Genomic DNA, 11,706 nt, shown 5'->3' on the forward strand with positions numbered 1-11,706 from the left:
GACAAAGTTTACGGTTTTCGCTCTCGGGTGAAATCAATTATTACAGGCGACGATTGTGCCTATAGCTGATACTGATTTTCATCCACGTTTCAGGTCACAAAGAGGTCACCGATGCGTTTATATAGGCCTACATTGGTTAAATGTCGAAACATAGTTAATGAACCAATTATTGTGGTGGCAAAATATAAGTAGATTTTGATAAAGAACTAATTTACATTTCTGTGATAGTACATCGAATGTCTTCTGAATGCCCCAAGAGGACGGCTAAAGCAAGCATCTATTTATTAGCAGCTTTTTAGCTATATTATAACTCTAATACATCCAACTCTTACAATTATCATTATGTGAATAGAAAATGGAAATCCATTGCTAAAAAAACAGAATTGTTAAAGCCTAAATTGTTATTCTTTGAAATGAATTCTAATGGCACCCCAAGAAACCACACACCACCATTAGTGTTTTAATGAATTACACTTTCAAATGTAAAGTATTATTCTGACATTTTAACAATTATTATTTATTTATAGAAAACGGAATTCCGGCAGATTCGGATCAGACGATTCGATTGACACAAAATATGATGATTTCAGAAAAATTGTTCGTTTTGTACGCTGTTATGTCGGCGTTTGGGGTCATGACAGCTATTGCATTTCTTCTGTTCAATATCGTCTACAGAAATGAACGGTATGTTACGTGTCACAATGTTCATTCACACTGAAATAAAGACCACACTCTCGCCCTTTAGGCCACACTCCTTAAATACAACCTTTAATTAAGATCACACTCCTCTATGCCACACTCCTTAAATTTCATCCCTTATTCAAGATCACACTCCCTCAGGACCACCCTCACTCCAAGCCATGCTCCATAAAAGACCACCCTCCCTCTATGCTACACTCTTTAATTACCACCATCAATCAAGATCGCACTCCCAAAAGACCACCCTCCTTCCAGACAACACTCCCTAAAGACCACCCCTTTCCAAAGCACACTCCCTAAAAACCACTCCTCTCCAAAGCACACTCCCTAAAGACCATCCTCTCTTTAGACCATACTCTATAAAGACCACTCTTACTCCAGATCACACTCCATAAAGACCATCACCACACTCCGGCCTAAAGACCATCCTCCCTCCAGGCTCCAATTGGGTATTACATTCAAAGAGTTTGCACTTTTTGTTTGGACCAGGTTAAACAAACTTAGTTTTAGTTTGACTTGCATTACGGTTTTTTGGTAAACGTTAAATGAAGGCTAGCATTTTATTAAGCTTACTTGATCATTTGTCGGTATATTAAAGAGACATTTTATTTTTAACAATCCTCCTATGCGTCTCTTATCCACGATTTGTAATTGTAAACTTTTTAAATCCTATATCTCTATACCTGTTTCTATTTATCACGTAAATCAGCAGTTTGTGAATGAATACGATTATTCATTATTAGAAACTGATCAAGCGGTCTTTTATTATTATAATTATAGCTCATTCTCCGACACTGTGTGGGTTGTTTTAGTTTTTAAAATACACGTCTTTTATGATTAAAGAATTGTATAATTATCATTAAATTGCTTGCTTAAATTACTGTTGTAGTAAAAATGAATAAAATTTACCGGCATATAGTAAAAAGTATAATAGCATAACGCACTGTTGTTGCTATGGTTTTAGGGCATTTCCTAGATTAAAATGTATATTTTATTAATGTATGAAATACATTCAATTATAGTATTGTTATCGACATTAACGTAAAATTGCATTTTAAGCGTAACTATGCTATTATACTTTAGTAACTCGCTACACGTTTTTTATTCATTTATTTAAAATAACATAATGAAAAGCATTCAGTCATGATTGTATGACGATCCGTGATGCGTATAAATGATGATGATAATGATAACCCAGTAAATGCTGCTGAAAATTATAATAAGAATACTGTTTGGTTCGACTATAGTGCCGTTTCTGTTTATGAACATGGAACTGATAGTGTCGCAACCAAACATAAAACTTTTGATCTAAGTGAGCGCAGTATCTTGTTGTTAGACTGCCTTGGTTATACTGTATCTGTTAACTCACACTTTCCTGGCGCCACAAAGCCGCTGTGTCATGGCCCTCGTCGTCCCAAATTTAAAACATCTCCTATAGTTAACGTCTATTAGCACCTTCAGGGCCCAACGAAGTGTCCACTAAATTGGGTGTTCCTGTTTGTTTTACAGGAATGTGTCCCTTTTAGACTTCTTTTGTCTTGACTATTTATCGTCGATCGTTTTCATCCTAGTGTAAAATTGGGCCTTAAGACGTATATGTCACGTGAGTGGTATTATCACAATTCGCGTAACTACATCTACAATTAGATTACTAGTTGATTTAACTTGACTTTTTTATTTCTTTTTAGATTAATCAAGATGTCAAGTCCTAATATGAATAATGTTATTATTTTCGGCTGTATACTTTGTTACATTACTACGGTCCTCTACGGATTAGATAGTCTGAACCTTGGTGACTACAGATTAAGAGTTATGTGCCAAGTACGTAACTTTTTAACAATATACTTACAGTACATATATATATCTTTATTGTTCAAATGTTTAACAAAAGTCAAAATAGAAAGCTTTCGCATTTGATAATACTAATATTGATATGTTTAATAATAATTTGTTCTAAATCTCTGGGTTTAAACTACTCTACGACTCTACGTCGTCTCAGATGTTTGGCGAATTTAAATTGAACCCATTCTTCCATACACCTCTCCTTCAAAGAAAATAAGGATCATTTCAACATTATTGACAAATAATGGCAAACAATTCTGAAGAAAGATTTCCTTATCCTCTAAATCTCTTATCCTCTAAATCTCTTATCCTCCAAATCTCTTATCCAATATTTAATTGTTTACTCAACGTCACCCTGGCAATCTCTACCCTGAAGATACTTTTTGAATGCGCATGACCAAGATCAATGACAAATCCCACCCAACAAAGGATGCTACAAACTACGTGTTGAATTAGATGCATTACGTGCTAACAAAGCTACTCAGCTGTGGTTGTCTTTTGACTTTTTTTGTAATCAATTATACTTACTTACTAAATGTTTTAGTTCAAAGTGCATGTCTAATTATTCTTACAATATATGTATTTATTTATTTATTTGAATTTTATAAGTGCGCTAAGTTCATACATAATTATGATAAATGCATTTAATTGATGTTAACGAATTCTGACCAAACACACGCCAGAATGTGTAATGCATACTAAACATTATTGTAATTTCACCTCGTCACTAAAGGCTAAATAGCTAATGAAAATAGGAATTCTTATATAGTACCTGAATAAACTATATACCATTTAATTTAAATTAAATGTATGAAATGCCATCTGAATAACCGTGGATGACCTAATCCAAGTAAATTCTGGCATTAGTGAGACGAATTTAGAGGCTTAGGTAGCTATGACCTCTCGTGTCTGTTTCTAAGTTACCGTAACTGAATCGCTAAGCTCATGTCACCTGTCATTTGACATTAGTTAATTTAGCTGAAAGCTTTGGAAATTGATGAACTTAATGTCACACAGGATAAAAGTGATTTTTACAGAAAAATAATTAGCTTAGACTGATATGTGTATGTTTTAATAATTGAAATCGTTAATATAAGCTCGATTTTAATGCTGTATTTTAGAATGTTTGTTTCTATCTCATAATGATGTGTCAAATAAATCTATACATTATATATTTTCAATTATTTAAGGTTCAAAAGTGGTGCTTTGCTTTCGGCTTCACATTATCTTTTGGAGCTATGTTTTCCAAAACATGGCGAGTGTACAGTATCTTCACCAACAAGAAGTTACAGAAACGGGTATGTACTGTCTTTTATAAAGTCATTTTATGGAATATACACAGACAGAACTCCAGCTTGTATTTCTATTCCAGTTACTGCTTCTTGCTAGTCTTACTACACAAGCTGCTGCTTCTTACTAGTCTTACTACTGAAGCTGCTTCTTGCTATTCTTAATACTCCAGCTGCTTCTTCTTGCTATTCTTAATACTCCAGCCGCTGCTGCTTCTTCTTCATAGTTGACCTTGCTACGGACCAGCTATTTGTACTTCTTCCTAGTCATACTGCTCCAGCTTCTACTTTTGGCTAATCTTGCTACTCTATCCTGAAAATGTCTTCGTGTTGATACTGCTGTAACTCATCTGTCATCTGTTGCTGCTACTACATTTCTACTAATAATATCATTTGATGGCTCTAATTATGCTGATACCGTATACGTAGCTCTTATATACATAGCCATACTTTTATCTTTTCAGGTCATCAAAGACCCACGTCTTCTAGCAATGGTTGGGGTTCTTTTGTTAATTGATTTGGGAATACTTTTGACATGGCAACTGACAGATCCATTAGAAATTACGATAAAATCGTTAAGAAACAAAGTAAGAAAAGATAATTATTGTTACAGAAAAGTTTGAAATTATTTTTTAAAGTTTCTATTACAAAGGCAAACTTCACCATAATAATGTACGGTCGGACTACTGTAGAGGGCGTGCTGGAAAATGAAGTGGAAGTAATAATATTATATAACTGTACGATTTATTACGTAATGCACAAATACGTTGTTTGGATTTTCACAAATCTTTTATTTATTTATTTTTTAACAACATAACACGTGAACTTATTAAATTCAAACATAACAAACTTTAAGTTCCAAAAAAGCGGAAAAAACAAAAAGGAAATAAAAATTACTTTCGTAGTCACGTATCTAACTTACTAATGCTCTCAATCTCTCAAACGAATGCTGTCTTAATATAATTATTGAATACAACATAAAGAATTGAAATATGCCAGTAATACCTTATTAAAACACCACTTAGCGGCAAAAACAAAATGTAAAATGCCAACACCGGTAAACTATGATTGACATCTATACACTAAGAATGACATAATAGATTTTGTTTTTTTTAGACTGAAGAAGGAAAGCCAGTGACAATTATCAATATTGAGCAACATTTGTGTCAGTCAACATATCAACAATACTTTACGGGTGCCCTATATATCTACAAAGGGTTACTGCTCATATTTGGCGCGTTTATAACGTGGCAGACAAGGTAAGTTGTCTAGTGGTACTGCTTTCAAATTTATTATGTTGCCATGCAGTTAGGAAAGCTTCCTTTAAAGTTGTTTTAAGATTTTGATGTAGATTTAGTATATGTGTATATTTGTTGTAAAATGGTTGTCAATTGTCTGGGATCTTTTAAAACGCCTTAAGTCGAATTAATAACGTGGCCTAACTATAACCAATCACACACGTTCGATTTGCTGTCGTAAATCAGTTTCACATAATGTAAACATGTTTTATATACGAATGAATATAATTCATTTTTTTTTAAAGTAACAGTACGTAAAGTAATAAAATAACGTTGTGCATAGTAGTATGATCATTTTTATTTCTTAAATATTGATTTTATGTTAAGCTCAATAGACATGAGTGTACATACAGAACATTTAATATTGGTTATATGTTTGTCACAAACGTGTTTTACATTGAAATTCACTTTAAGTACTTCAAATGTAGTTACATCGTTCATTGATCCTCGGTAGAAAACGTGCAGTATACATTAGTATTAACTGGACACCAATTTATGTCATGTTTGATTATTTTCTATACATGTGTCAGTACAGTTCATAATATGTTCAGTCGTTATAATAGACAGAGCAAAACCTTCGTAGATACGTCAAAACTATGTAGGTCATGGCATAAAGATTTCATGTACCAATTCTCCAGAATCCTTATTTGACGTTGAAGTATTGAAACGTGTTATGTAAAATAATTGTTATATTTTATGTATTCATCAATACATTATGCTTTGGAGACATTCATTAATCTAATGCACGCATGCGCAATGCAGATTATTACCAATGTGCTAAAAACAGCATGTTTACCTGTAATGATGTATATAATGTTGTTCTTCTCGCTATCATAATATTTAGATGTGTAAGCCTTTTTTAAGCAATTGTTTCTATGTAATATGTAACCCTTTTTAAAATAATATTACAATACTGAAGTTATCCTGCAGATTCCCTAAATTTGAAACCACATTATTTTTTAGTAGTTATACGTGTCACTATATACGTAACAGCCTGGGGTCAATGTGAAATTGTCTGTCTCTGATTTTCTAATACAACTAGGCCTATAAGTTATAATTAATATATTGATTCTCTGATTGATTGATTTCTGTATCTCCAAGGTAAATTCGGAAAAAATAGATCTTTCGGAATTCTATCTAGTTTCAGAACGTACTGAGATTGCTGTACATATTTATATGATGAGTTTAAACTGAATTGTGTAATAATGTAGGTCGTGGATTGGGAGTCCCAAAATGAAGTCTTCAATGTACAATGTCAATGTTTGGAAGTACATTCTGAGAACCAATTGTTTGTTATTGAACCTGTTCATGTTTCTGAGAGAAAATCGCTAAAAAAATAGTCCATTCTATTATTTAGTTTTAGAACTTTTTAGAAATGTATTAACCTTTCATTGTTACATTTAATTTTACAGAAATGTAAATATTCCTGCTCTTAATGACAGCAAGTATATAGGATTAAGTATTTACAACGTGGTCATCTTCAGTTCGCTCGGTGTTCCACTGTCATTCCTGCTCCAAGATGATTCCAGCCACAAATATGTCATCGTTGGTGGTTTCATAATCTTCTGTACAACGTTAACTCTTTGTCTTCTATTCTTTCCAAAGGTAAGAAACATTTATACTGCCTTTTCTAACCATAGGAAGAATTTGTTGTTGCAAATTAAGCCATAACGTCGTTGTTGTTAATTCCCATACGCAACACTGTTGTTCTAACCTTATCAGCAATGGTCTTTTTTATTCTTTCCAAAACTTGTTTGTATTATTATTTTTTTATTATAACTTATTTATTATTTCAACGATATGAGGTGGGATCGAATATTAAAACCTAAAATGATTTCTTTTCTTTAAACAACTATTTCTATTTATTAAATTAGAGTTTATCAAATGTATCTTTATGGTAATATAGAGTATCACGGTGCTGACGTCACAATACCACTTGTTACTTTTGCGACCCAAGGTCGGGTCTGCGATGCTAACAGGCATTTTACTTCATTTTCAACCGAACGTTACGTCCAAATTTAGAAGTATAATGCCTGTTAACATGGAGATTCACCATTTCATCGCAGACCGGAAAAATCATTGAACGCATGTGTAGTTGCAAAATAACAAGTGGTAGGCCTACTGTGACGTCATAACGTGATACTCTGTATTAAAGACGATACAATGTTTACACTTAAACATACCACTATTCATATAGGTTTACAGTATCATCAATGGCTACGCACCTGAAGAAGTTGGAAGTCGTGCCATGTCTAATGTGAACGGACGCCAAGGTTACGGACGTCGGATGGAAGACAGTAATCGTAGAGTTAGTTTACTTGCTAAAGATCCCTCGATGGGTTTGAAAATTGAAAACGAAAAGACATCAGAAGTTCAAATATGATTATTACAATAGAAGTTTATTTATATAGAATACATATAAAATATATAGACGACTATGATATAAGGTGTATCACTAATGTAAACTGTAGTCATAATAACGAAAAGGGTGTATTCACTGGAAAAGAAAACAAGAATGTACAGTATAATGGAATTGGTTGATTTAAGCTATAATCTATTCTGGTACATATTTCGGCATATGAAGATTAAGAATGCCAATAAGTGACTCTTCACATATCAATGACGTCAGCATTTGTACGTTTTAGGTACCTAATAGTACCGTACTCCTGAAAATCTACTATGAAAGAGTGGTGGTGATACTTAGCCTAATAAAACGTAGCACGTGATACTCATCTCAACCAAATGAACCGCGTGATTACCAACCAATCAAATGTAGCACGTGATGCTCAGCCAATCAAATGTAGCGCCTGATGCTCAGCCAACCAAGTGAGCGCGTGATACTCAGCATAATCAAAGACGAGAAATGTGATGCTCGGTTTTATGCAGATGCTTGAAAACTGATGAAAAATACGAATGCAATATTTGTAGATTACGGTGATTTGTTTGATGTGGATGCGTGGATGAGATAAACAGTACTGATTGGAAACGTTAAAACACAATCGAAACATTATTTATATTATTAAAATCTACAACAAAATATTTACTGTGCATCAACATATTAAGTTTAGCTTGTAATTTAAGATTTCAAAGGGTACATAAGCATATCATACAACTCATGTCACAGAACACGTGATTTTTGTATAGCTTTATAGAGCCAGTGGAACCGTATTATAGGAAATAGAATGGTTTCCAGAAAATTTTAAAAATTGAACTAATAATAATAATAATTGAAATAATAAACATATAGTAAACAAGTCATTAACATCAACTATTACAACTGGTAACTATAAGCACACAATAGTTTTGTATGCCTTAAATATATATTTGTAAATATGTAATTAATAATTATAATCGAATATTGTAAATATTATTGGTGATACGTAGGCATGTTCTTTCCATAATGAAGTTTATTCAATTTCTGCAATTATTTTTAACAATTCCATTTCGTATTATTAATAACGACATTACAGTATGATTTTATTGAAGGAACTCAAAGAATATGTCCCTTTAATAGAGGGATTGTTATTGAAATGGTATTGGAAATTACGTCGGATGTCACGATCCGAAATGTAGCTTGTCAGTACTGACTCAGAAATGGAATGTTTATAGGAAGATTCCTAAGTAGGGATACCCGTATTCTCTAAATAATGGTGACTGCCCCAATACAACATATACATTATATTGTATTACACTACAACTTTCAAATAAATAGTTACATTATATTGTGTACTGTATGTTGATGCGTGACACACATTACAAGGGATGATTTCCCGTTAGTTTTTAGTAGAGTAGACAAAGTTCAATTATTGTTTTATTGTTATCAAGCATGGTTTAAGAAGAGGTGTTTTAGCTATTGTTAAAGAGCAATTTAAATTAAATGCATGTATATAATTACAATATATATTTTACGACAATGTCTGGATTTAAAAATACATTTTGGGTTCTAAAATCGATAATTCTGTATATAAATATCCAATAAAATTAGCAGGAAGTCCAATAAGTGTATACTTCATGGTGCAATATTATTATCACTTAAATATATAAAAATCTTTTTTTTGTTCTATTGTACTTTCTCCTGGGATATATATGTTGGCTAGTAAATATTTGTTTAACTTTTTTTAGTATTATATTGTTACAGGATAGAATGGTGTACTTATGATAGGTTTGGAGGTGATATAGGCCTATTGACTAAATATTGGCCACACTATTATTTTTATTTTTATTTATACTAAAACACAGAACTAGTGATTTATAAAAGCTCGCCAAAACTTTGCTATATTTTTTACTGGATAAATTTATATTGTTGCTGTCTTTTTGAGAAGACAGTTTTTTGCGATGTTCAGTTAAGTAGGTGTTAAGTCACTCAGCTTGCGACTCATTTTGTGCATATCTAACATCACAAATGAGTCACAAATTGTGTGAGTCATCACCAAAAGTCGTCATTCCTCATGAGGCATATCGCAAGATGATAGCGCCGCCTATATGTTTAAGTGGACTGTGGATTATATTCACGGCGGTGATCGCTTCTCGAAATATCATAATTAACCTCAATGAAAATGTCAATTTTATTTTGTCAATTTCGTGTGAATGTTTCTTTACTTTCCGATTACAGTTTATGTGCGGATAGGCTTAGATAGCTTCGACTTTCATATTCCATATTGATTCCTATACAGTCGTGTGTTTAATATAATATACTGCAGTAACTTTGCTATTATTGAAATTTAAATTTTCCTCAACATCATTGTATTTCATAATTATAGTCATGTGCATCGTCGTTGTCATAATGACCCTACTATCATCGTCATATCTGCATCAATATTATTATCATCATCGCCGGAGCCCTCGTCGTCATTTTAAAATTGTTCAATATTCGTATGAACTTCGTCATCGTCACTTTTCAGAATCGACATCATCTTGCTATCGTCATCATCATCATCATCATTAATGACGTCATAATTGTCGATGTATCCATAAATAACGACATCGTCATATCCAAGTTATCACTAATTTTTTTTTTTATTTTCACACCTTTTTTACACACAAAAAACACATTTAAACAAAAGCAAAATTACAATTAAAATAAGTAAAGTAAGAAAATAATAAAGCAATTATCATTAATTTTTTTAATTCAAAAGAACTTCATTGTCCACAATTATTTTAATGTGTCAGACTCATACAGGCATTGCACAAATTTACAACAACAACAACGCAGCAATAAATAATAACAATATCATTATTAACATTTTCATTGTCTTAATCTTCAGCATTGCCGCCACATCATTACACTTATAAATTATCGTTATCACCATAACAATCATTGATCATTATTTGCCATCATCTCAATCATCACAATCACGATGTTACCATCACCCCATCATTATCAACAGCTTTATCCTAATATTTTAATAACTCATATTTAACATACTCATATCATTACAATCATCATAACTCTCACTAAGAACACCCTTATCTAAAACATCATTATCATCATCATAATCTGTATTGCAATCATCACACTCATCATATCAACATCATAAACATTGTCATGTTACCATCGTTACACATCGTTAATCACATTAATCATCTTTATCATTATCACCATAACTACACCTAATGTAATCTAATCTAATCTAATAAAATCAGCACACTTATCATCGCACTCAACATTACACTCATCAATCATCGTTGTCAACATCACAACTATACTTAATAACATCATATTGAATAATAAAATCAGCACACTCATCATCTCACTCAACATTACACTCTTCAATCATCTTTATGAACCTCATAACTATACTTAATAACATCATATTGAGTACTACAATTAGTACACTCATAATCACACTCAACATTACACTCATGCATTACACTCATCAATCAGCTTTATCAACATAATAACTGTACTTAATATCATCATAATGAGTATTAAAATCAGTATACTAACTATAATCATCACACTCAACATTGCACTTATAAATCATCTTTATCAACATCATAACTATACTTAATAACATAGTGAATAATGAAATCAGCACACTCATCATCATCACACTCAACATTACACTCACCAATCATCGTGATCAACTATACTTAATAACATCATCATAGTGAGAATTTAAATCACTATACTCATTATCACACTCAACATTACACTCATCAATCATCTTGGTCAAACTATACTTAATAACATCATCATAGTGAGTATTACAATCAGCACACTCATCATCACACTCAAAATTGAACTCATCAATCATCTTGATCAAACTATACTTAATAACATCATCATAGTATTACAATAAGTATACTCATTATCACACTCAATATTGCACTCATTAATCATCGTTGTCAACATCATAACTATACTTACTGTAATAACATCACAGTGAGTATTACAATCAGCACACTCATCATTACACTCAACGTAAACGATCTTTATTAGCATCATAACTATACTTAATAACATTATAGTGAGTATTAAAATCAGTATACTCATCCTCACACTCAACATTGCACTCATCAATCGTCTTGCTTAAACTATACTTAATAACATCATAGTGAGTATTAAAACCAGTATA

At 32.2% G+C, this 11,706-nt stretch overlaps 1 protein-coding gene across 2 annotated transcripts in view; it reads left to right on the forward strand.

The window, feature by feature from the left end:
* The window catches only part of LOC144842231 (gamma-aminobutyric acid type B receptor subunit 2-like), a 78,618-nt gene extending 69,331 nt beyond the window's left edge, over nucleotides 1-9,287 (forward strand). For both annotated transcript variants that reach the window (XM_078698640.1, XM_078698641.1), the window contains 7 exons: nucleotides 528-684; nucleotides 2,388-2,520; nucleotides 3,732-3,839; nucleotides 4,295-4,417; nucleotides 4,947-5,089; nucleotides 6,541-6,733; nucleotides 7,326-9,287. In XM_078698640.1, coding sequence (XP_078554766.1) covers nucleotides 528-684; nucleotides 2,388-2,520; nucleotides 3,732-3,839; nucleotides 4,295-4,417; nucleotides 4,947-5,089; nucleotides 6,541-6,733; nucleotides 7,326-7,511 — 1,043 coding nt within the window. In that variant the 3' untranslated portion in view covers nucleotides 7,512-9,287. The remainder of the gene's footprint in view (nucleotides 1-527; nucleotides 685-2,387; nucleotides 2,521-3,731; nucleotides 3,840-4,294; nucleotides 4,418-4,946; nucleotides 5,090-6,540; nucleotides 6,734-7,325) is intronic.
* Nucleotides 9,288-11,706: the final 2,419 nt, after the last annotated feature.

The sequence above is a fragment of the Antedon bifida genome, chromosome 5 (genome assembly GCF_963402885.1).
Source record: "Antedon bifida chromosome 5, ecAntBifi1.1, whole genome shotgun sequence".
Classification (NCBI taxonomy): domain Eukaryota; kingdom Metazoa; phylum Echinodermata; class Crinoidea; order Comatulida; family Antedonidae; genus Antedon; species Antedon bifida.